This window comes from Siphateles boraxobius, unplaced genomic scaffold (genome assembly GCF_051911475.1).
Source record: "Siphateles boraxobius isolate OS27281-9 unplaced genomic scaffold, OSU_SipBor_1 8, whole genome shotgun sequence".
Classification (NCBI taxonomy): Eukaryota; Metazoa; Chordata; class Actinopteri; order Cypriniformes; family Leuciscidae; genus Siphateles; species Siphateles boraxobius.
In genome coordinates this window covers 12,685,596-12,712,400 of record NW_027509208.1, presented here as the reverse complement: position 1 = coordinate 12,712,400, position 26,805 = coordinate 12,685,596, and the positions used below count along the sequence as shown (strand labels likewise).

General features: G+C 41.0%; 1 protein-coding gene across 3 annotated transcripts in view; it reads left to right on the top strand.

Annotated features, from left to right (window-relative positions):
• brf1b (BRF1 general transcription factor IIIB subunit b) overlaps positions 1 to 26,805 on the top strand; it is a 77,284-nt gene that overhangs the window by 27,526 nt on the left and 22,953 nt on the right. For all 3 annotated transcript variants that reach the window (XM_077220842.1, XM_077220844.1, XM_077220843.1), the window contains 6 exons: positions 354 to 503; positions 4,981 to 5,074; positions 5,415 to 5,541; positions 6,249 to 6,288; positions 6,650 to 6,745; positions 6,911 to 7,198. In XM_077220842.1, coding sequence (XP_077076957.1) covers positions 354 to 503; positions 4,981 to 5,074; positions 5,415 to 5,541; positions 6,249 to 6,288; positions 6,650 to 6,745; positions 6,911 to 7,198 — 795 coding nt within the window. The remainder of the gene's footprint in view (positions 1 to 353; positions 504 to 4,980; positions 5,075 to 5,414; positions 5,542 to 6,248; positions 6,289 to 6,649; positions 6,746 to 6,910; positions 7,199 to 26,805) is intronic.

Below are 26,805 nucleotides of genomic sequence, written 5' to 3'. Positions count from 1 at the left end.
AGCTCACTTCCTTCTTAATAGGACAGCAGTGATGTTTGGGCTTTATTGGGTCAGCAGAATGAGTTTACCCAAGGACTTAGAAGTAGGTGGAAGTGAGGGATATTTGCTCTCACAGAGTGACTCTTAGCCAAACCACTTTTAAAGGTTCCCATAGGGGTGCTGTGTTCTAGATTTAACATGGAGTCAAGAAGAACCACAAAAAATTATGATTTTTTTTTATCCTTTGAAAAGGCATCAGCTAAATGAGGTTCACAGAGATGTGGAGCATTGATTTGTAATAAACTTAAATGTAGGTTATATTCTCAAGTTTGTGTCCAGACGCTGATTACAGATCTGTTGATTTCTATCTATAGATCCGTGCCTGTATATTCCACGATTCGCCCACATGTTGGAGTTCGGTGAAAAGACTCATGAGGTTTCGATGACTGCCCTGAGACTGTTGCAGAGGATGAAAAGAGACTGGATGCACACTGGGCGGCGGCCATCAGGCTTGTGTGGCGCAGGTAGATTGTCTAATGTCCAAATGATAAATCCTTTGTTGCATTTGGAGGTCTCTTAAAGCGATAGTCATCCCAAAAATGAGAAATCTGTCATCATTTACTCACTCACATGTTGCAAACCTGTATGATTATTTTTTTTATCTGTGTAAGTCAAAAGAATATATTTAATGAACTGTTTTGGTCCATTGAATAAAAGTCAATGAGGTCCAAATAAAATCATTGTTCAACTCATATATTCAAAGCCCGAATCAAATTCAGAACACTTAAAAGGGCTTTTCACACTTGAAATAGTTAACCCTGGGTCATTCTTAACGCGGGTAAACGGAATTCTGGGTTATCTTTATTCATGTTTCACACTGCAGACTGTAATATCAAGTTTTTTTCTTGATTTTTCTTTTCGAACTGTAAAGGTAAGCATGAAACAGTGACGTTTTCCATTGCCATTTGACATTTGTCCTATCATACGCAGAAATGACTGTTTATATACATCACGTTAGTGTTTCCGTGACTTCCCAAAGCAGGTGAATATAAGGCACACGATTTGTTGGCAGTTGCTAAGCATCTAGTTGTAACATTCTAATAATGCATTGTTTCACACTGTACAAGTTTGGCAAAAGCTGTGCTAACCCTGCTCCAAAGCAGAGTTTCATAACCCCGGGTAAAAACCGCTGCACCCCGGTGCTAACCCTGCATCTAAATTATAAGTGTGAAACGCTCCTTTACTCTGGGTTAAAAGCAGTGTTTAGAACGACGATAACCCGGGGTTAAGTGCAGTGTGAAAGGCCCTTTAAACCACTGAAGTTAAAGGGATAGTTCACCCAAAAATGAAAATTCTGTCAGTATTTACTCACCCTCATGTTGTTCCAACCCCGTAAGACCTTCGTTCATCTTCGGAACACGAATTAAGATATTTTTGATGAAATCTGAGAGCTGGAACACTCCTCCATACTCCTCCACAGGCTTCAAAAGGATTGAAACGACGAGAATACTTTTTGTGCGCAAAACAAACAAAAATAACGACTTTATTTCAACTATTCATTTCCTTCTCTGTTGACCTCTACTCAGTTAACTTGGTGTAATAGCCTAGAGCTACGTCACACGTAGGCTCACTATTGGCCGACGCTGGTCATGTGGGTGATGCGTGTGACGTACAACAACAGAAGCTTACGCTATTACACTAGTGAACTGACTCGAGGCCCACAGAGAAGGAAATGAATAGTTGAAATAAAGTCATTATTTTTGTTTTTTTTTGCGCACAAAAAGTATTCTCGTCGTTTGATAAACTTAAGATTGAGCCACTGTAGTCACTTGGACTATTTTAACGATGTCTGTAATAACTTCTGGGGCTGGCAAGTTTCAATCCTTTTGAAACCTATGGATCCTATGGACCTATGGATCCAGCTCTCAGATTTCATCAAAAATATCTTAATTCGTGTTCCGAAGATGAACGAAGGTCTTACGGGGTTGGAACAACATGAGGGTGAGTAAATACTGACAGAATTTTCATTTTTGGGTGAACTATCCCTTTAAGTGAATTACTTTTATGCTTCCTTTATGTCTCTTTTGGAGTGTGAAACCTTTGAATCCCTTTGGTTATTATTGAACAGACAAAAAAGCTGAAGCATTCTTCAAAATATCTTCTTTCTTCAAAATCATATAAGTTTTGAACAATATGAGTGAGTGTAAATGATGACAGAATTTTATTTTTATTTTTTTCTGCAAACTATCCCTTTAAACCTCAGTCCTTTGTTTGTTTTGTATTAACTTCCAAGTTGTTGAAAGATTCACTAGATGCCTCCTTTGTCAGCTTGAAACTTGTTTTTTCCATTTTAATTTCTTCTCATCTGTCAGATCATAAAGCAAATCCCTTAATGTGCTAAAAGTTTGACATGGCAACTGCAGCAGCGAGTTTCATAACAAGGATAAAAACAAGATCAGCAAGTGCTTAACCACCGCACAGATCTTGCTGCCCTCGATCTGAAGCAGAACTGTTGGTCCCTGTACCTTGTCGTCAGCTAGTTGCCCTGATAGCACAGGAATAGAAGACTTCCTGCCTGCATCTCTAGTTAATCCCTCTCTCACTGTCTCACTTTTCCCATCTAACATCCACTGCTGCAATATCTGAATAATTAATAATTCATCATTAATCATTCACAGTGTTCAGGGGAATATGGTAAGTGTAAATGTCAGTTTTCTGTATTGAGGTTGATTGTTTTAGAGCGAGGGGAGTAAACACACAACCTTACTTTACCTTCTGGCTCAGTGTGAACACTGCAAAAACAAGGATCAAGAGAAAATCAAAAAAGATAAATAATGGGTGTCACCTACTGTGCATGTGTGTGTGTTTGTGCGAATGTTTTCACACAGAAATAATAATTCATCAATAAGTGTGCAGTATTTAGTATATATTTAGAGTTTACATATATATATTTTTTAAATATAATTTTATTTAGTAAGGATGCAATACACTGATAAATTGAAAGTAAAAAATCTATTTAAAATAAAAATGCTGTTATTTTGAACTTTCTCTCCATCAATGAAAAAAGTATTGAGGTTTCCACAAAACTACACTTTTTTTCAAGGTAAGGCAAGGCAAGGCAAGTTTATTTATATAGCACATTTCATACACAATGGTAATTCAAAGTGCTTTACATAGAAGCAATTAAAATAATCAAAAGAAATCAGAATAATTAAAACAGTTTAGAATAAAAGATAAAATACAGAAATAACCAAATGAATAATTAAAACATAAAATAAAATACAGTGCAAACAGTCGGACGAACAGTTGCACAGTGCTCATTCAGTAAATGCACAGCTAAACAGACGTGTTTTGAGTCTGGATTTGAATGTGACTACTGTAGGAGCACATTTGATCTCTTCTGGAAGCTGGTTCCAGCTGCGGCTGGCATGGTAGCTAAAAGCAGACTCGCCATGCTTAGAGTGAACCCTTGGTATTTCTAGCCGATGTGATCCTAATGATCTGAGTGATCTGTTGGGTTTATATTCACTGAGCATATCTGCAATGTATTGAGGTCCTAGGCCATTGAATGATTTATATACCAGTAATAATACTTTAAAATCAATCCTAAATGTAACTGGCAGCCAGTGTAAAGACCTGAGGACTGGTGTGATGTGTTCATATTTTCTGGTTCTGCTCAGAATCCTAGCAGCAGCGTTCTGTATGAGCTGCAACTGTCTTATGGTCTTTTTGGGAAGGCCAGTGAGAAGTCCATTACAATAATCCACCCTACTGGTGATGAAAGCATGCACACGTTTTTCTAAGTCTTGACTGGAAACAAAGCATCTAACTCTTGCAATATTTTTCAGGTGATAGTAAGCTGATTTAGTTATTGCTTTGACATGACTACTGAAACTAAGGTCTGACTCTAGAGTCACACCCAGATTCCTGACTTGATTTTTAGTTGTTTGACCCCTAGACTGAAGGTATGCGTTCACCTTGAGAATTTCATCTTTGTTTCCAAACGCAATGACTTCAGTTTTGTCTTTGTTTAACTGAAGAAAGTTTTGGCACATCCAATTGTTTACTTCATCAATGCATTGGAACAGAGAGTTAATGGGGCTGTAATCGTTAGGCGATAGGGATAAGTAGAGCTGTGTGTCGTCTGCATAGCTATGGTAAGCGATTTGGTTCTTTCTCATTATTTGGCTCATTGGGAGCATGTACAGGTTGAAACACTGATAGTAATGAGAAATATTTCTTGAGCAGTAAATCAGCATATTAGAATTATTTCTGAAGGATCATGTGTCACTGAAGACTGAAGTAATGATGCTGAAAATTCAGCTTTGTCATCAGAGGAATAAATTACAGTTTAATAATATTTTAAATTGTTATAATATTTCACAATATTGCTGTTTTTAACATAAAATGTTATATTTATGTAAAAAATATTTTTATTTGAAACTAAATAACTGAGTCTACAATAAAGGTATGCCAGAAACAATAAAGATAAATATTAAATATAAATAAATAGAATATAATATTGTATTCAAAAATAATTATAATATTTTACTAATATTTAATTTAATATTAATTTTTTTTTGTGCTTTTTAGGACAACATAAATTCATACTCAAGTGTTAGTAAATAAACATATTGTACAATCATATATATATTGTCTCTACAAATTGGATGTATCTTTGAGAAGTAAGCTTTTATGTTGACAGTGGATGGAAGAGGGATTGAAGAAGCTTGTTTTATTGTTGTTCTCTTAAACACATCTCCCCAGCTCTATTTACATAATGTCTACTAAACAGGTTACTGTATCGCACAACACACATCAGCATCTGCAGAGATTCTTTTTACATATGCTCCATTACTGTAGAAAATGCACTCTCAACACTTTTGTATGGCACATACAGTGTATATTTGCATGGTGGTGAAATGTCATACAAATTGGGAACAATACTGTATGGGGGACAAAACATTTATTCTCATTTTCGCTCCTTCTGTTTTCCCCCAGCTCTGCTCGTGGCAGCTCGTATGCATGAATTCCGCCGTACAGTGAAGGAGGTAATATCTGTCGTCAAGGTGTGCGAGGCCACGCTGAGAAAAAGGTGAATGTCATGGCTGATCTGGGCAGATTCCTAGGGAAATTGTATGTTGTCACACAAAAAAAAAGTAGTGACCCGACTATTTGATATATAATTTGAAATAAATTTGAATTCCCCACATATTCCACATATTCACAAGAAAAGTAACCAGAAAAATCAATCAGAATACAAGCAGATAGCAGCCCTGTGGAATAATGTAAAATACAGTAGTTAACGACTTATTGGTATCGCCTAGAATTTGAATATCAGTGCATCCCAAGTTAAAACTCATTTGATATGTTGTGTACCCCTGATGCCTGTACTGTAACATTTCCCCTAACGTGTCTTCTGCACTGATGCCTAGGCTGACAGAGTTTGAGGAGACCCCCACCAGTGCCCTGACCATTGATGAGTTCATGCGAGTGGACCTTGAGCAAGAATGTGATCCTCCATCTTTTGTTGCTGGAAAGAAAAAACTCAAGATGCAGCAGGTACTCATATGGGACATACACTACTGTTGAAAGGTTGAACAAGTAAATTAATACTTTTATTTAGAAAAAATGCATTAAGTTGATCAAGTTTGGGTTAAGTTAGAATTTTTTTTTAAATGAATACTTTTATTCAGCAAAGACACATTAAATTAAAGTGACAGTAAAGACTTTTATAATGTTACAAAGATTTCCATTTCAAATAAATACTGTTCTTTTGCACTTTCTAATAGAATCCTAAAATATATATTTTTATCACAGTTTCCTTACTGTGCTGATTAATCAGCACAACTGTTTTCAACATTGATAATAAGAAGAAATGGTTCTTGAGCAGCAAATATTAGAATGATTTCTAAAGGAGCATGTGACACTGAAGACTGTAATAATGGTGCTGAAAATTTAACTTTGCCATCGCAAAAATAAATTACATTTATTCAAATCGAAAACAGCTATTTTAATTCATGATAATGTTTAATAATATGACTATTTTACTGTATTTTGACTAGATAAATGCAGCCTTGGTGAGCATAAGAGAGACTTTTATAAATCTAAAAAAATATATATAAACAAAAATCATACTGACCTCAAACATATAAATAATAGTCTATGTATATGTGTCTGTGTTACCTGATATGAAGCTATGAATATAATATTCAGCCATATGAGACTCTGGATAAATGGTTCTCTTAATTGAAATGTCATTGTTTCAGCTGGAGCACGAGTTGTCCAAGACACTTGAGGAATATCAAGGTTAGTCTGTCCTCCTGGAATAAGATATTGAATCTCTCTATTGATTCAACAAAGCATCTGAATGCTATCTGTGGTGCGTTATCTCAGCTACACTAAGCATTTCAATAATTTTTCAATGATTATGAATAGAAAATGCCTCTATGGTTTCGAGCGCCCACCTTACCGACAGCAGCTGTTTTAATGAACGGTCTAAATATGTTTGGACTATACGTAATACGTGCCATTAGCATATGTATTCTGAACATTGAAAACACTCTACCAAGGAATCTATGTTGCATACTTAATATCTGTGAGACAGAAAAATGGAACTGTCAATCAGAGACTTCAGGCTCATGTGTACATGTGTGTACGTTGTCTGCAGGTGAGATCAACTCATACCGCGATGAGATTGAGACACAGCTGGCAGGGAGCAGCAGAACCAAACTGAGAGGGATTTATGCCTCCTACACAAGAGAAGGTAGATCAAATCAAGTGCTCTGCGTGTTTATTTAGTACCCCTAGACTCATCTGAGTACAATTCGCTGATGATTTGTTCTTAATAGAGATTATTGTGTGGTTTTATGCTGATGCATGTGCAGATACAGCAGTGTTCATTTTATATTATTCTCTAACACCCTTTCAGATGATGACTGTGTGTCTTTGGCCTCTGGGGTGACTGGGGACGAAGATCCAGAAGATGAGGAAATGGAGGCAGCAGCCCAACATCTCAACCAGGATTTCATCAGTCAGGTGCTAGAGCGGGGGGACCAGGAAGGGATGGAGGATCAGGAGGCGAGTAAGGATACGATACCGATCTCAAGTCAGTCCACACGTATGCCCCTGAAAGCCCTCTTCGGCCCTTTGCCCAGTGCAGCCAGCCTTGGTCTAACAGACTCCATTCGGGAATGCATCGCAGAGGAGACTAGAAACGGTGAGTGTCCCACTTCCTCAGCACAAGTTATTTGGCCAAACAGGGTGCTCATTACAGCATACTGTGTTTGACCTTGGTGTTTTATATGATACAATTTGGCCTTGTACTGCAGACTCCTCAATCCTCAGTCCCAAAAAAGTCCCTGCTTTTCTGGAGATATTGCCTTTATTTTTGATAGAGTGTGTTCAATGTTCAGATAAAAGTAACAGTTGAAGCCTTGCAGTACTTTATATACAGTATAAGTACTACAAGGAATCCCTAGATACTATAAAACTTATGTCTAGGTCTGAAAAAGTCACTGAAATTATTAAAATCTTAAAAGGTAACTGTCAAGCGTTCCGTGTGACTGTGCGTTTCCCCACACTTGAAAGAGATAGGTTCTCAATACTGAAGTTATAAACTGGATTCCACTCAATGCTTAGGCCTTGTGAATTATTTCCATCCATTTATTTAGAATTCATGTAGGTAAAAAACCTTTAAAGACAAACATACAGTGTTAATCACAGGAAACCCAATAAAGTGCATAAGTTGGCAGGCCCGACATGACTCAACTTTACTCGAGCAGCAGTACAAACACATCATTAACCCAAGTCAACCAACCATTTCCCAATCTATAAACAACGATAAAGTCAAACACTTATTTCTAATTATATCAAAAGGGTTTAAAACCAATATTCCATATGATTTAAACAGCTGTTAAATATCTCAAACATACAGCAACTAACAAACATAACAAAGTTCAGTGTTTCTCAACCAGCAGAGCTTCAAGCTTACCGGCTGTCACTTCAGAGCGTTTTGGTGAGTACCCGATCCCGCACAATGTTCAAACAGACATCAAGCTCGAACATTCGAGCCAGCGCTGCTGTCTGCCGTAGCGTCAGCTCCCAGTGCACACAAACAAGAGCAACAGTGTGCTGCTTTATCCGGCCTGGGCACGCACAACTGACTGCAGATTAGCTTCACCTGGTACTAATGAGGGAATGCGAGGTGACGTGCGATTTGCCGAAACACCTCCCACTCGATCTTTCATAGTCCTCCCTGAAGATCGCACAGCTTAGCAACCGTGCCGTTTGTAGCCTTTACTCTTCCTCCATCTGCTCTTCAACCGGGAGAAGAACAACAAGGCGTCTAACGTCTCTGTGCAGCACAGTACCTTGACAGACCCTCTTCCCATCACAAGATGCAGATTCTTTGACCTTTGACCTCTGAACAGGGACACAATGGTTTGGAGAAACTCGAACATTTACGTCCCTTACAATGCCTCTTGGATCAGAGTTCACACTGATGACTCTACCGAGCTTAAACTACCCCCTTAGTGCATTTTGATCACATAAACAGATGATGTCTCCAACGGCGATGTTCCTCTCTGCTGTATGCCACTTGTTCCTCACAAACAGGTTTGGACCAGCAAGTTGGCTCCAGGATCTCCAAAAACAATTGACTTGAGTTTGTATCTCTCGCAACCTTTTATAGGGGTAGCTAGCAAAGTCGAATGTCTTGTAGTCCCCTGTCTGTGTGGCTCGACCAAGTAGTAGTGTGTTTGGCGTGACATATTGTATGCAGCCCTCCCGGCTCTGAACTCTCGCATCAATGGGATGTTCGTTTGCAAGATTGGCTGCTAGTTGAAGTGCTGTTAAGAACTCACTGAAAGTGAGGTTTGACCCTTTTCCAAGACTCTGGAGAGCTCTCTTTGTAATACGCACTGCAGCTTCCGCAGCCCCATTCCGATGTGGTGAATCGGCTGGATGTACTTTCCAGACAAACTGTGTTCCATTTTTAACTGCGTACTCCTCCAAGGTTGCTTTATCTTGACTTTCCAGGAAATCATACAGATCCTTCAGTACAGGTTTTGCACCAATGAAATTGGTCCCTGGGTCTGACCAGACCTTTCGGGGATGGCCTCTGAGTGCAGTAAACCTCTGGTATGCCAATAGGAAGCTCTCTGTAGATAGAGTGTTAGCCAGCTCTGCATGAATAGCTCTACTTGCCATACAGCAGAAGACAGCTCCCCAAACATTCATTGATACTCTTCTCCTGACATCGTCCTTTACTTGGTAAGGTCCAAACAGATCGATAGCGGTGAACTCAAATGGTGCAGCAGGTCTGGTTCTCTCTTCAGGTAGTTTACCCATTACTTGTTGACATGCTCTAGCTTTTGCTTTTTTGCAGGAGACGCATCGGTCAACATCTCTTTGAGCAACTCTTCTTCCTCTCAAAACCCATGCTTTCCTTCTCATCTTCAGCAAGGTGCCCGCCACTCCATCATGTCCCTCATCATGAGCTTCACGAGCCAACAAGGCTGCAATCCAGGCATCAAAAGGCAACAGGGGAACAGCTTTGAGGTCCTCATGAAAGACTTGAACTCTGCCACCACACACCAAAAGTCCAGTTGCCATGTCTCTATAGACAACCAGTCGATCCATTGTGGTGTTTGAGAAGATCACACCTTCTTGAACTGCTAGGCAGAGATCCCTGAATGCATCTCTTCTTTCTTGGAGAGTGATAATACCAGCTGATGATACCGCCTCCCACTTTAGTTTGTCCATTGTCCTAACTTGGCAGAACTTCTTTGCCGCTCTCCAGACCAATGCCACCGTCTTGATCAGCCGTGTTAGATTGCTGAATCTCTTCACATCAATTAACATTTGAACTGCTGTTCCACCAGATGGTCTACTTTGCTCGATCCGGGTTGAACTCTGGTTTTCTTCCGGCTCTTGTTTCTTCAATTGAGCTCTGGTAAGTGCAGCAACAAACACTTTCTTTTGGATCTTGGTGATGTTTTCTCTGGCTGCAGCAGCAACATCTTTAGCAGATTTAATTGGCCACTTATTTACTGGTAGACTGAGGAACTTTGGACCTGACTGCCACTCAGAGTCTTCATCCAAATATTTAGGGCCAGCCCCTCTCGTGAGGATGTCTGCAATATTAATTTGCCCTGGAACCCACCACCAATCCTGGACGTTAGTGCTGCTTTGAATTTCTCCAATTCGATTCGCAAAGAAGGTTTGGTAGCCATAACTTTCACGCTGTATTGCTCCTAAGATGGTCTGGCTGTCAACAAGATGGTACCACTTCTCAATTTGGATCCTGCAATGCCTTTGGAAGTATTTTTTTAACCGGGCAGCAAAGACAGCTCCACACACCTCCGCTTTTACGGCATCGCCCTTATGGTCAACGGGGGTCAGTTTGGCCTTGGATTCAACGAACCTCACGGTAATGCCTTGACTGCAGCTCCAACGCAGATACAACACTGCTCCATACGCATGTTCACTGCCATCAGAGAAGGTGACACCAAAGGGTTCAGCGACGGCGCCTGGGGGTGTGAGGGGTCTGACAAATCTTACTTGTCCCAGCTCAGCATACTCTTCCAGAAGCTTGATTGCATCCTCCCGGAGCCCTTCCGACAAAGCTGCATCCCAGGTATTCTCCGCTACGCCATAATTGACTTTTGCCTCTTGAAAGGCTCTTCGCACCAGAATTGCACCTTTTTGCTTTGCAGGAGCCACCAAGCCTAGTGGATCATACAGCCCTGAGACTTGACTTAGAAGTTCTCTTCTGGTGAGTGGATTTGGCGCTTGTGATCTCACTTCCTCCTTTGACAAATCTTGGCCAAGTCTCATCTTTTTCTTCTTCTTTGAGAAGTTTACAGCAACCATGACATGGAGCTTATCATCCTGTACCGTGTAACCCAAGCCAAGGGCTTTATTGTTATCTTCTGTCAGCTGATTTGGTAAGATCATAGTCTGTGGCTCAGTCTCCTTATCTCTGGACTCTTTCCTCCCACTTTGATCGGAGTATACCCAGGGCTTCATGTGGAATCCGCCAGCTTTTAGTATCTGCTCAACATTAGACGTGATGACTTTCAGTTGTTCCATGCTGTTGTGGGAAGTCAGGATGTCGTCGACATAAGCATCTTCTTGCAGCACACGCCGCTCTTCCTTGAGGTGACTGAATATGGGTAAGTTTGCGGTCTCTCGCATGGCCAGTTGAGCAATGCAGCCTGCTGGTTTATCTCCAATATTTACCCTCGTTATAGCATATTCTTCAATTTCATCTCCTCCAGAATCACGCCAGAGGAATCTGTGCAGATGGGCTTCCCGGTTTTCCAGCCAGACAGAGTTATACATTTTCCGTATGTCGCCCAAAGCAGCAAAGACTCCAGCTCGAAACCTCAACAGGACAGCACGAATGGGGTTGAGCACGTCGGGACCTTTGAACAGCAGGTCATTCAAGCTCAAGCCTCTAAACTTTTGGCTGCTGTTCCAAACGAGCCTCACTGGGGTTGTGACTGAGTGAGGATTTGGAGCGATTAGGTGACTGATGTACCACACTGGCCCGGTCCAGCTCTTAATCACTTCATTTGACAACTTTACTGCAGCTTTGCGATGGACCATGTCATGCACTTGCGCTGCATAGGCAACTTTCCATTTTGGTTCCTTTGCCAGCTGTTTTTCTGTCCTGAGGAATGTTGCTTCAACAGCTCTTCTATTGTTTGGCAGGGAAACTGGATCCTCTATCCATGGATATTTAGCATGCCAGTGTGGTTCCTCACAGTGCTCATCTCCACTCACATATGTTAAGCCATTTTTCACCATTTCTGCCTCTCTTTCTTCAGCGAGTGTAATTTCTTTGCCCCCTGGTTGGCAATTTCCGCAGCGGCAACCACCGCACTTGGGCTCACAAGCGGCTCCAATACTGTCCCACTTCCACCATTCCAAGAAGTCTCGCTTGAGGGTTGCAGTGCTAGATTGAGCGGCAGGATACACGGGGGACTGACGAGTAGCTGGACTTTTACAGGTAAATTCTTCGTACTTAACTGCTGCAGTCCTCATTGAGCGTGCAAAATGAGTCTTTGACATATGTGCAGTTACATCAAGCTCTTCAAAAAGGTCAGGGTGACTACCTCCAATAGTTTTCCCAAGTGGGCCCTCCCAGAGGACAAGATCTCCAACTGCACGAATCCTCTGGGGAACCAGCTGTCCTTCCTTATGACTTATCAGGAGTTGGATTTCTTTGGATCTTACCAGCTCATGCAGTGGAACGTCAGGGAATATTCTTTGCAGCTTCTTGGCTTTCACATGCCGATGGATCTCTGCAATACTTTCAAGTCCATAGCACACTAACTGGTGTGACTTAAGAGTGCCTCGGGGGGTGCTAACTCTGATCTTCAGCAGGTATCGCTTGGTTTCAACTGATACCTTCATGCCACCGACTCCATGGACCATCAGAGTGACGTTTTCGCTTCGAAGGTTTAATTCATTTGCAGCTTTATGAGTTATATAGTTCGTATCTGAGGCCAGGTCAATCAAGGTTCCAACTTTTTGTCCAGCATTGGCCGTTACCTGTTGTAGCATCATGATAACTGGAAATTCTTGCAAACCACTTTCTATTAGAAGCCCCTGCTCACTTGCCCCGGAGTTGAAGGTCCTGGATGCTGAATTGCAGAATGCATCTCGACATTGCTGAGCCAACTCAGGTAACAGCTTGGAGAGGAACTCCTCCTGAGACTCTGTGCACTTTCCACCTCCCACCGAACCAGGTTTTGTTCTTCTCTGGGGTGTACTTTTGGTTTCAGCATATGGACACAGGTAATAATGGTGCTCGGGAGTTTGTTCGTCTTTGCATTCCACATTTCTGCACAAGTAAGTGGTTTTGCAGTATGCGCCTCCATCATGGATTTCCAGGCATCTCTTGCATGCTATAAGCCTCCTCACCGCATTCTCTCTCTCTGAAGGTTTCAGGGTCCTAAATTTCTTGCAGAAATACAGCTTCTTCTTGTGTTTGCTATTTCCACAGACAATACAACCTGCTGGGTCACTGCTCAATTTGGTGGCTCTTGTTCTGGCATGCCTTGGGTCAGACCTGGTCTCCTTCCTGCTGGGCTCATCTTCTCTTAACTGCTCCAGCTGCTCATATATTGCCTCCTGGGTTTTGAGGAATTCAAGGAGCTTGTCGAAACGAGTTTGTGGTGCAATAGCATTTTTCTCATCAACAAGATAAACCAGCCATTCCTTCTTCAGTGATTCCGGGAGTTTGCTCTCAATGGATTTTGTCACCAAGGGATTCTTCATGGCACCGATGTCTCCAAGCTCACCTAGGTCGTACAGGGCTTTTTCAATCATTTGAATCAGCTCCACTATTTTCCTGGCTTGGTGACCTCTTACTGGCGGCATTGCTTGCAACTCTTCCACAATTTCCAAGGCAATAGCAGCTCTATTCCCAAAAAGATTCTCCAGGACACGGAATATTTCTTCTGCTGTATTATAAGCTGTAAGTCGAAACTCTCTAGCCACTTTATCATCGAGACTGTCCAGCAGTTGAAACTTCTTCACCTCTTTTGATCCGGTTGGTTCGCCTTGCTTCTGAAGAGCTTCCCACTCCTTCCTCCAGCGATGAAATTCACGTTTACTTCCAGCAAACTTGGGAAGGGAAGCAGGCTTCAACTTGATGGCTGGCCTTGGAGAACTATGGGCTGTAACAGCTCTCTCAGAACCCTGCTTGATTTTTGCCTGAATAAATTCAGCCTTTCTGGAAACCAGCTTTGGGAGACAAACCTCAAGTTCTCTCAGACGGCTTTTAAAGTCTTCTTGCTCAGCGGAAGGTGCCCAACGATTCCACTGGACATGCGCTTCTCTTGCAACTTTAACCAATCCTCCCAGATGGCTCAGCATGAAGTCATATGCTTCCAGGTTCGCACAAGGTTGAACAGAAAAGACGCGGTCACACTCCGCCTCTGCCACTTGAAAAACCAGGGACATTTGGGGGTCCCCAAACCTAACCCAGAGAGTCTTCAAAATTAGATCTTTACCCTCCTTCAATCTCTGGTCACATTCTCTTGCTGTCTTCTCTAGGTCAGCCTTTTGTTGCAAACTTAATGCTGACACGTCCTCTGCATCCAGCTCAGCCTCAACCTCTGCGATCAAAGCAGCCTCCACATCCTCATTTGCTTCCATGACTTTCATGGCTTGTAATGAAAGATTTTTGAAGCTTTCTCTGAGCTCTTCCTCACACATGTCCATATGTGTCCTAGAAACAGAATTGGCGAGCCGAGAAAATAGTCTTTTTGCGCTGGTTCTTTCAGCTTTAAGCTGCTCCAATGACTTTGTCTCCGCCATATCCTCTGGTTGGAACAACAGAATAATAATGCACACTTTGGGATGACGCTACGGCAGTTTACCTTTCTTCTTCCAGGCTTCCAGATGAGTTTCAAGGTCCTCCAATCCTGGCTGCGTTTTTTTACTGTCAAGCGTTCCGTGTGACTGTGCGTTTCCCCACACTTGAAAGAGATAGGTTCTCAATACTGAAGTTATAAACTGGATTCCACTCAATGATTAGGCCTTGTGAATTATTTCCATCCATTTATTTAGAATTCATGTAGGTAAAAAACCTTTAAAGACAAACATACAGTGTTAATCACAGGAAAACCCAATAAAGTGCATAAGTGGGCAGGCCCGACATGACTCAACTTTACTCGAGCAGCAGTACAAACACATCATTAACCCAAGTCAACCAACCATTTCCCAATCTATATACAACGATAAAGTCAAACACTTATTTCTAATTATATCAAAAGGGTTTAAAACCAATATTCCATATGATTTAAACAGCTGTTAAATATCTCAAACATACAGCAACTAACAAACATAACAAAGTTCAGTGTTTCTCAACCAGCAGAGCTTCAAGCTTACCGGCTGTCACTTCAGAGCTTTTTGTTGAGTACCCGATCCCGCACAATGTTCAAACAGACATCAAGCTCGAACATTCGAGCCAGCGCTGCTGTCTGCCGTAGCGTCAGCTCCCAGTGCACACAAACAAGAGCAACAGTGTGCTGCTTTATCCGGCCTGGGCACGCACAACTGATTGCAGATTAGCTTCACCTGGTACCAATGAGGGAATGCGAGGTGACGTGCGATTTGCCGAAACAGTAACGAAAAACTTGGGGAAATAATCGAAATGAATACCTGTCACAAACAACTGGAAAATTAAACTGGGCAATAAGGTAGTCCCATAGCCAGACAAGATTTAATCCCTCCCTTCCAGCAACCTATCACTCACATGAAACGATTGCATAGATTTTATCTATGATCCAGTTAATACCCAATGGAATTTTGTTTTGTTTTTGTTACTTTTTCTGTCTCGTTTGAGAAGCTATATCACTCATACACTGTTAAAATTTTTAGTGTGAAATTACAGTATATTTCAAGTTAATAATTGCATTACTTTCAGAATAATTCCACAGTAGGATCTAACTGCACTCTTGTAAATTTCTTGTGAAATATACAATATCATACTGTATTTCTACAGTGAATATGTATTATGAAGTGTGTCATGCAGTGTGGCATGAATAGATTATGGTGTGGAGTTTCTTGTTGGTTTTATCTGTGCTGCTGAACTGTTTTTGGTTCACTTTTAGCAGTTTGTGTTGTTTTGTTTATTTTGTAATGTTCAGAATGTATCTTTTTTTAATACAATCCCAAATCAGAAAAGTTGGGACATTTAGTAAAATGCAATAAAATCAAGAATCTGTGATTTGTTCATTCTATTTAACCTTTTATTAACTGACAAACATACAAAGAAACGTTTTCCAATGTTTTCACTGACCAACATAATTGTATTTTGTAAATATAAACACATTTTGATTTTGATTGCTGCAAAACACCCCAAAAAAGTAGGGACAGAGACCAAATAAAAGTGAAAAGATTATCCAAATTAGATTATCCAACTATTTTGAAACAGTCCACAATGAGCAGGTGAATTGGTAATAGTTGAGGGTATCATGTTTGGGTGTAAAAGTGCTTCTCAGTCTTTTTAAGCAAAGATGTGTCATGGCTCATAACTTTGTGCCAAATATCATGAGAGAATTGTCAAACAATAAAAAAAATACCCATTTCTCAATGCAAGATTGCAAAGAATTTATGGCTTTCATCATCTTCTATACATAATATTGTCACAATATTCAGGGAATCCAGAGAAATCTCAGTCTGTGTTGGGTAAGGCAGTAGACCTCTGTTGAATGTGCATGACCTTTGAGGCCTCTGATGGGATTGCACAAGATACCATCATGCTAATCCGTTAAATACAGACACATGTACTCAGGAGTAATTTGGAAAACCATTTTCACTGAACACAGTCTGACGCTGCATCAAGAAATGCCACTTGAATCTCTGTTACGCAAAGAGAAAGCTTTACATCAGTTCTATTTGGAGATGCCGGCGAGTTCTCTGGGCCTGAGCTAATCTCAGATGGTCTAGAAGACAGTGGGAATGTGTGCTATGGTCAGATGAGTCCATGTTTCAGCTTGTTTTTGGGAGAAAACGGACATCGAGTTCTCAGTCCCAAAGACGAAAGGGACTAACCAGACTTTCACCAGCAACAGGTGCAAAAGCAAACATCTGTGCTAGTATTGAGATGCATCATTGCAAACGGTATGGGTAACTTGCATTATTGTGAAGATACCATTGACATGGAGGCATGTACAGTATTTGGATTGTACAGAGACATAAACTGCCATCAAGATGACATCTTTCCTGGGAAGCAAGACATGCCAGGCCTCATTCTGCACGTGCTACAACTGGGTGGTTTCTAGACACTCTGCACCATAGAAGGGATGTGCCTGCCTGTTTACTGCAGTCCAGATATGTCTCTTATGGAAAATGTATGACCCATCATGAAATTGAGAATCAGGCAATGATGACCACAGACTGTTGAGTGGCTGTCTTGTATCAGACAAGATTGGGCAAATATTCCACTAGCAAAACTCCAACAATTAGTATCCTCGACTCCCAAATTATTAAAAAGTGTAATTAAAAGGAAAGGTGAAGTGGCACACTGGTAATAATGTCTCTGTCCCAACTTTTTTGAGATGTGTTGCAGCCATCAAAATCAAAATTTGTTCATATTTACAAAATACAATTATGTTGGTCAGTGAAAACAACGGAAAACGTTTCTTTGTACTTTTGTCAGTTAATAAAAGGTTAAATAGAATAAACAAATCACAGATTCTTTATTTTATTGCATTTTACAAAATGTCCCAACTTTTTCTGATTTGGGGTTGTATTATTATTTGTTGAGTGTCACCATTGTTGTATTTTGTATGTCGAGTACTGATGTCTGTGCATCATTAGGTGATGGAAGAAATAAATCTTGTGTTGCAAGATGATGTAACATCTGTAACGCAATCAAACCACTGGAGCCAGGCTGGTGAGGACCCAAATGCAAACTTGGCATAACCATGACATAACCCTCCCTCTATGGGTGGTTCCCGACGCCCATCAAAAAAAAAAAAAAACACAATAGTTCAGGAGGGTGGTGAAGCGGAGGCGGTTTTGGGAGAGGGATGGAGGGCCAGGTCCGTACAGAGGAACAGGACCAGGGCATTGCAATGGTGGACCTGGGTCGTGGAGCTTGGGCGGACCTGGACCGTGGAGCGCGGGCGGACCAGGCTGTGTAGGGGACCAGGGCGGACCAGGCGACCAGGGCGGACCAGGCTGTGCAGGCGACCAGGGCGGACCAGACAGTTCAGGCAACCATGGCAGCGCGGCCTCCTATTCAGGAGGTACAGACACCGGCTCTGGGGGTACAGACACCGGCTCAGGAGGAAAAGACACCGGGTCGGCCAATATTCTCTGAGGGCTCATGCGAGGTGGCGGCGGCCATCTTGTCCAGGGACACTGGCTCGGCGGTGGCCAACTTGTCCGGAGACTCTGGGCAGGCGGACGTGACGTGAACAGTCTCTGGCTCGGCAGACGTGACGTGAACAGTCTCTGGCTCGGCAGACGTGATGAGAACAGTGTCTGGCTCGGCAGATGTGACGAGAACAGTCTCTGGCTCAGCAGACGTGACAAGAACAGTCTTTCGCTCGACAGACACGACGTAAACATTCTCTTGTGCGGCAGGCACGGCGTGAACAGTCTCTTGTGCGGCAGGACTGACGTGAAGTGCAGGCTCGGCAGGACTGACGTGGAGCAGCTCAGGCTTGGCAGGACTGACGTGAAGAGGCTCGGCAGGACCGGCGTGAAGCTCAGACTCGGCAGGACTGACATGAAGCTCAGGCTCGGCAGGACTGACGTGAAGCTCAGGCTCGGCAGGTCTGACGTGAAGCTCAGGCTCGGCAGGACCGACGTGAAGCTCAGGCTCGGCAGGAACGACGTGAAGCTCAGGCTCGGCAGGAGCGGCGTGAAGCGCAGGCTCGGCAGGACTGACGGGGAGCGTAGGCTTGGCAGGGATGACGGGGAGCGTAGGCTCGGCAGGGCTGACGGGGAGCGTAGGCTCGGCAGGGCTGACGGGGAGCGTAGGCTCGGCAGGGCTGACGGGGAGCGTAGACTCGGCAGGGCTGACGTGAAGATTCTCAGGCTGGGCGGGCGTGAAGTGAAGAGCAGAGCTTTTCCGAAGGGCAATGTCAATGTACTGCTCTAACATCCATTGTGGGGTGTTGTCAGGAATAAGGTACTCCAGGAGGTCCGTAAGGCCGAAACGGAACATGTCTACGTGACAAGAACAGTCTCGGCAGACACGACGTGAACATTCAGTACTAAACAATATAATTTCTTAAAGTGGCATGGTAAAGACAACTTTATCATGTGAATTCACAGTAAGAGCAGTAAATGACTGATGTCAGCATCATTTTGATGTTGATTTACAGTAATTGGTAAGAACATGACCCAGCATGCATTCATTTTACTGTAAATTTCTGACTAGAGTAGTTTATTGTAAAATAATCGTGTAAATTCCTGGCAATTTTTTACTGTGTATATACCTCACAAAAGGGAAGAAAAAGAAAAACAAAATTGTCACAAAAAAGCAAGAGTCTAGTCTTCCATTTGAATTGTTTGAGATACAATTTTATATTAATATTATATTGTTAACAATAGTTTGTCCCATTTTTATATGGGCCCAAACTCTCATGGTCCATTTATTTATTTATTAAAACTAAATATTTTTCTGAGTATATCCAACATAATTTTGTTCTTCAAAGCCACTGGTTTTCTTTGTTATATGATGGAAGACCGTAGGAAGTGTGGTGAATGTCTAATCTTTAGGAAAGCTTTAACCCTTTACTATTGTGAAAGTCAGCTCTCCAATGGAGGGTCTGCCAGACATAATCACTTTAAGCTTTTTGAAATCCTTTTAAGACATTTAATAAGAGCTGCTCCAATCCGTCTGCTTCATGCTGTACTGAAGAGGAAAAGCCACAGATGTACTTTTTCATTATAGTGTTTTTATGCTGATCTTATTTCAGTTTATAGAGAGCATATGATTTCAGAGATGGGAAACGTATGGGGCTTTACTCCGAGGTTATTAGATGCTGTCTTGTTTTATTTAAATAGATAACTGTATTTGTTGTTCGAATGTCGTTCAACAGTATAAACATGAGAGGATACACTTAAACATAAACTATACAAACACTACTGTTTAAAAGTTTGGGGTCGGCAAGTCACTTATGCTCATCAAGGCATAATTTTGTGAAATATTATTACAATTTAAATATCTGTTTTCTATTCTAATATTTATTACATTAAGTGTATTCCTGTCCTGGCAAATATTCAGCAGTCATTACTCCAGTCTTCAGTGTCACATGATCCTTCAGAGATCATTTTAATTTGGTGCTTAAGAAACATTTCTTATTATTAATGTTAAAACAGTTATGCTGCTTAATATTTTTGAAACCCTGATACATTTTTTCAGGATTCTTTGATGAGTAGAAAAGAACAGCATTTATTTGAAATAGAAATCTTTGTAACATTTTAAAAGTCTTTACTGTCACTTCAGTTTAACTTTGCTGAATAAAAGTTTGTTTATTTGTTTATTTATATAGCACAGTTTAATACAACTCACATTGCCCAAAGTGCTTCACAATCACAAACTAAAAAACACAAAAAAGATAGCAGAAATAAACATATCCACATCACATAGACACACATAGACAATAACCCAATTAAGAAAACTCTCCATTTGAATTTAAAAGATGTTGTTTTAACATAGCTTTGAACATGTTTAAGGATTTGGCTGATGGAATAGATTGAGGGAGGTCATTCCACAATTTAGGGCCAGCTTGAGAAAAGGCTCTGTCACCTTTATGTGTATCATTTGTTTGAACAGTAGTGTAACTTTGTAGTTATAATTATCATATTACTAAAAACCAGCACATATGCGGTTAAGCAGTATTGATCCATTTGATAACATTGAGTTCGACCCATTGTGAAATCATCTGGTCAGGACTCATTGATTGATGTGTATGTCTGCAACAGATTACTTTATTTACCAAGAGCTTTAGATTACTGAAAGGCGACTCTGCAAATAAAATGTCACAGGATTCAACAGAATATCACAAGACCGTCCCAGCAACACATCTCTGACCTCAGCACCTGCTCGCTTGCTGAACTCAGGCAATTCCCTTTTAACCTTTGACCCTGACCCCTGCCGACTCCTCGACCTAAGTGTTCCCTGTATCTCTGAGTGACTAGCAGCAGTGGTTTATCTGAGCACAGCATATGTCTCCTCAGGCCAGTGTAGGAGATCGGAGCAGAGACGCTTTATTTTAATGCAGTCCAGACTGTGATCTGCTGTCTGGGCAGCTTTCCATGGACTATTTCTGCTATGGCCGCTTGCTGATACATTTCCCTCGTCATCATTGTCCTTTTGCAGGAGAAGGTGATGATTCTGCAAGAGTGAAAGCCTCTTAGGAGTCGCTCATAAAGATGGCTTTATGGGGTTCCACTCAGCATGGATGAATCACTGCTCACAACAATACACACAGCATACTATGAAGGCCAAATACTGTATGCAGTGTTGGTCACTCTGAATCTTGGCTTATGTATATTTGTTTGTGTATTGTGCTGAAAGATGAAGAAAATGTTACAATGAGCAAGAAATTGAGAGAGTTTTTTAAAGCATTGCATTTATTTGTGGTTTTCCATTACAATGAAAAACCAGAATGTTGAACTGAAACTGATCCTTTTAACAAAGCACAATAAATAAATGACTACGAACAGAATTTAGGCTTCATCAGAACAGAAACATAAAATAAAATATGCGTATAACAATTTATATTTTACACAGCTATGTGCATTAGAAATGGTCCTTAAAATTATTTTTATTTTATTTTATTTGTAAATTTTATTTCGTATTCCAGTGTAGCAGGGACCAAAATCCAGGCAAAAAAAAGTGCAAAAAGCTGCATTTTTTTAAACTGCTGCAGTGTGCAGGTCTGCATGAATTCTGTTCTTTAAATAGGGAATGCATGAGGCAGACAGAGAGAGGTAGAAAGCGAGTGACCACGAATGTGTGTGTGTGCGTGTGTGTCTGTGTCTGTGTGAGGTCTGGCAGATGCCTCTCTCACACTGACAGGCTGTCGGTACTGGGGTGTCTGACTCTTTCAGACTGACTGTCTCTTCAGTTCTCTAGGGACACGTGAGATTCACTCTCTCTCTCTTTCACTATCTCATTTTCACTGCAGTGAAGAAAGTGACTGTCCAATTCCACCACAGCCTCCTTTTCATCAATAGCAGGTTTACTTCCCACCGGCTTACCAGTTTTAGCCCAGAAATCGCCCTCTAAAAGCATCCAAGGAGTCCTGCTTATTTAATCAATATATATTTTCCATAGCAGAAAGTGCAGTGAAATATGAATTTTATCTGATGATGATAAAGGGGTCTGGGAGTCCATTATCAATTTTTGTTTTTCACTATTCAATATATTCCAACACCATACAGATCTTGGGTAATGCATTTCAGATTGACTGTGTGTTGTGTGTGTGTGTGTGTGTGTGTGTGTGTGTGTGTGTGTGTGTGTGTGTGTGTGTGTGTGTGTGTGTGTGTGTGTGTTTGTGTGTGTTTGTGTGTGTTTGTGTGTGTGTGTGTGTGTGTGTGTGTGTGTGTGTGTGTGTGTGTGTGTGTGTGTGTGTGTGTGTGTGTGTGTGTGTGTGTGTGTGTGTGTGTGTGTGTGTGTGTGTGTGTGTGTGTGTGTGTGTGTGAGAATGAAAAGATGAAAATATGGGAAGGTTTTTCCCTTGGGCTTGCTGCGGTTTTTTTATGAACCTTGTTTGAACTTTGCCATTTTAAATGCCATGTGTTAGCCAACATGTCCACAACTGAGAGGAACTTTCCTCAAAGAAGAGACCTGCCTGTTCTTATAAAGCTTCCTGGGACACTCCCTTTCTTGGATCTCTTTGAAACCAGCATATTTTGATGCTCTAGTGTGATGAGCAGCTTACAGCATTTAGAATCTCAGTACCAGAGTCACAGCTTTACTGAGAAAGTTGAACACTCAGGCTTCAAAAGAATCTCAATTTCCTCTGCATAGACAGCATGTGTTTTTTTAATACATTTTTCTAAATGACTGAATCATCTGTGAGTACTGTTATTATTTTTGAGCCGTGGAGCCGAGCAGTTACAGTAGCACACATGCTCTCATACATTGACCTGTGTTTCGCATGTGGGCGAAACAGTTTGTATCCAGTTTTTGACATTTTCTAATCCCATCCCCCATTTCTTTTCTTCTCTATGTAAGTAAAAAAAATTATCTCAGCCCCTTGTGGACTTATAATGGGCCGTTCTCACAGGATTTGCTCTTAGGGATGCACAATATATTAGTACCATAGCGGTTATCAGCCAGTATTTTTTTTTTTTTCGTCCTGCTGATATTGGTTTATTTTTTTCATGCACATTTCCACTGTTTACCATTTAGCTTACCTTTGCTACCGTGTTGTTATTGTCAAAATCTATAAAAAAATTAATTTAAATACAGCTAAGATCATATATAAATATTAGATGAAAAACTTAAAAAGAATGTAGAAAAATGTAAAAATGGAAATGCAACTTGCCTTGACAACTAACTAAAATAATATTAAGTTGAAGTGCTAAAATGACTATAACTGAATTAAAAATTGATTAAAGCTAAATACATTTTTTTTAAAAGATCACCCAAGCATATAACAAAATTACAATAAATTAAAATAAAACCTAATTTCCAGCTAATTCAAAATATTAATATTGATAAATAATACTGAAGTAACACTGCTTTGCCATCTATTCTAACACTCTACAAAAGTTATTTTGTTAGAAACACTAATGGCCCAATCATACACCCGGCGCAATGCAGCGCAAAGCGTGACGCAAGTTTTTTTTTGCTAGTTTCAGCCCGATGCAGTTATCATTTTCACGTCCCATGCCACGTTAATTAAATAGCCAATGCATTTGCACCCATCTGAGCGCTCATGAGCGTACTGGTCTGTAAATGAGGTGTGTTCAGGCGCATTGTTGATGCGTTGCTATTTTGAGGCAACTGAAATAGACTGCATCATTGACCAACTGAAACCTGGTCTAAAGTCAATGGCGCAGTATTTTTTTGTTATTTAAAGAGCGCGTTAGTAATATGCACCTAGGCAGGCCCACAATGCGCGTACACTCTGCTTATTACACACACAGGGACACACAGCAGCACACAAACATGCCAAATATTAAAAATAAAAGGATTACAATGTAAACGATTAATATTGTGTACATAAAGATGTGGTGGAATCCGGCTTGTCCCGGTAGATGGTCTGCTTGCGTGCTTTAACCTCTGTCACACACACAAAGCTTTAACCTCACGCATGAGCACTTTCTTCTCTGGAGAAAGCGTTCAGGCTTTCCGCTTGCAAATTCCGTCATGTAAATAGCAATCCACCATGGCGTGAATGCAACTGGCTTTTAAAGAGTATGGGAGATGAGACTCTGCTTGTTTTTTTGCAAGTTACGCCCAAAACACACCCATTACTCATTAAGAGAATTGGGACAACCCATTTAGACCATACACTGAGCGCGCCAACCATTTTCCCCGTCGTTAAATTAGCAAAAGTGGATTCTGACATGCCCTAAGTGCACTTGCGCTCTGCAGTTTAGACCACGCATTTAGATCATTAAAATAGGGCCCTAATAGTGAATAACTGTTTAATGTAATATTTAGCAAATCTCCAAATGAATAGTCTTTTTTCACACTGTACATAATACTTTAATGTTGTGATGAATTTGGTCTTCATTTAACTCAACACAGCATCTTAAAAAAGCAGCACTCATGCTGAGTCCCTGAAAAAACTGACATGCATTGCCCTAAAATCTAAAATACACTCGAAAAATGTCCATATAGTGTATGTTACATTGAAAAACAATTAAAAATGCGACAGACGGATGCAAGAACACATCCTGTGTGAATGGACCCTAAATCTTTCAGATTTAAGCTCCTATTCCAGGGGTAAAAAAAGGGAAATTATCCTCCTGTATGTATTGAGGGGGGCATGTCATGAGTTTCCTGCAGCAGTGACACTGATTGATTACACCTGCTTGCAACTCCTCCCATACTGCATTGCTGCATTGCATTTACTGTTATGTACTGAGCTTCAGCTATGGTGATGCTGCCTCATGGTCCAGTGCGCTCTGAGCACTGTCCCTCCCTCTCTCTGCTGTTAATGCCATTGCTGCTCGCATGTGTAAAGTATCGATCTAATGGCCTGCGTGCAGTCAGACAGCTGTGCTTGACTCAGAGTGATTGGCCAGTGGCTCGGGGAACGAGAGAGAAACGGGAGACTGCGTGTCTAGGAGGACATTCACTGAATGAGGCATGGGAAAGCACAGCTTCTGCAGGCAAATACAGCGTTTAACCTTTCAAGCGGATGTGTTTGACACGATCAAAACATGTTGAGGGATAGCGGAGAGCAAAAGGCTCTTTTGTAGTCTATCCACATTTATAGTTAACTGCATGTGCCGAATGTCAATGTGTTAAGGCAGATAGCTAGTCTGATCTGAAAGATAGTGTAGCTGCCTACTGTAGCTGACCCGAAGACAAGAATACACACACACACACACACACACACACACACACACACACACACACACACACACACACACACACACACACACACACACACACACACACACACACACACACACACACACATACATACATATAAATTCTTCACTGCTTGGTCTGTTTGCCCACAGCACAGACAGTGGGAGCAGGTGGTGAGGTTGGAAAAGACCCTTAGAGGTTATCGTGCCATATCGCAAGAGTTTTTTTTTCACAGTTTGTCCTCCTTTTTGTTTGAATGAGCGTTCCGCAAGCTCTTTCAATTATTTTTCAAGCATTCAGCAAAAGAAGCTAGAGTAAATCTCAGTGGATTTTAGAACAGGGACTTCTCTTGTTGACATTGAGAAATTTAATATATATTTTTAAAAAGTATAACACCAGTTGATGGAGGAATTGATTTGATTAAATGAAGTTGTAGTTTAAAATATAATGGCCTGTAAAATAAATATCTACAATCATAATTTTTTTCAGTCTCAAAATGCGCTCAACATGGGTCTCTGTGGCATTTCAAAGCAGAGCATCAAGCGGCTCTGTATATTTGCATAATGATTCACATGATTCATTATGTAATCTGGATTAGGTTCAGTCAAGTCAAGTGCATTTTTGGATTAGAGGCTCATTTCTCATTGAAATATGTTGGAGCATATTGCATTATGGCCATTTAATCTTGTTTTGCATTCTTCATATCATCACACAACCAACATGGCAAAACATTTTTTTCAAGTTTTTGAAGAAGCCAATAGTTAAAGGGAAAGTTTGCACAAAAAATTATAGTCTGCAATCAATTTCTTACCTTCATGTTGTTGCTAACACTGTTATTTTCCCTGTGGAAACCAGGGGTGAATTTTTTTGTGTGCTAGTTCATAGTGATCCAAAAATGACAAATCTCAAAAATCGAGATGTTCAAAGTCTTCTTAAGCTTTCAAATCAAATATAGTGAGAAATTAATTAGAAAAAATAGAACAAATTTGGAAAGACATAAGGGTGAGTAAAAAATAATTTTGTTTTTGCTGTTTTGATCTGTTCTTTTAACATTCTTCAGAAGTCAGTGACTTGGTTGTATTACCGTTTCTTGCTGGTTGCATAGCTTAGCCTATGTGACCTTTGGGTGACTTCTTTCACGTTTTTCAACCCCCTACGAAACCGGAGCACCTTGTGAGAGGCTACCATCCTCTAACCAACCCCAATCAGCCACACGCCAACCTTCTAGCAGAAACCTGATCGTGCCATGTTGTTTTTCTTTCTCCCTTCTATCCAAGCCGGCTGTGCAATCGCTCTGGTGAAACGCTGTGATTTGCTCCACTGGGTTTGATATGTGACAGCCCTAGCAAGCTGCCTGCAAACAAGCTCAATTCCCTCATAGACCAGTGTGCCCATGTTGGCCCATGCCTGAGCAAGTATCCTATCTCCGTCTTATGGACGAGGTACCTGGATTCAATTACACTCCTGCTAAAGATTTAGAATTCACCTCCCTCTTGAAAAGCAGGTGTTATAGGAGCAAGCAGGAGGAGATAGTTAGAAGGTGTAATAGACGGTGTGGAGAAGGCAGTAAGAACAACTACAAATAATCCAAATGAGACACCGGCTTTTGACTGACACCATGTGACATACATTGTGAGTTAGGAAAAAATCATACCTTACGCAACTATATACATACACAATTTCTTGATCAACACATTTGAAGCACTCAGTTTTGTTGCACATACTTTGACATGCATCTTTGCATTGCTGTTGGTAACAAATGCCAATGTTCGAGGGGAGGATGG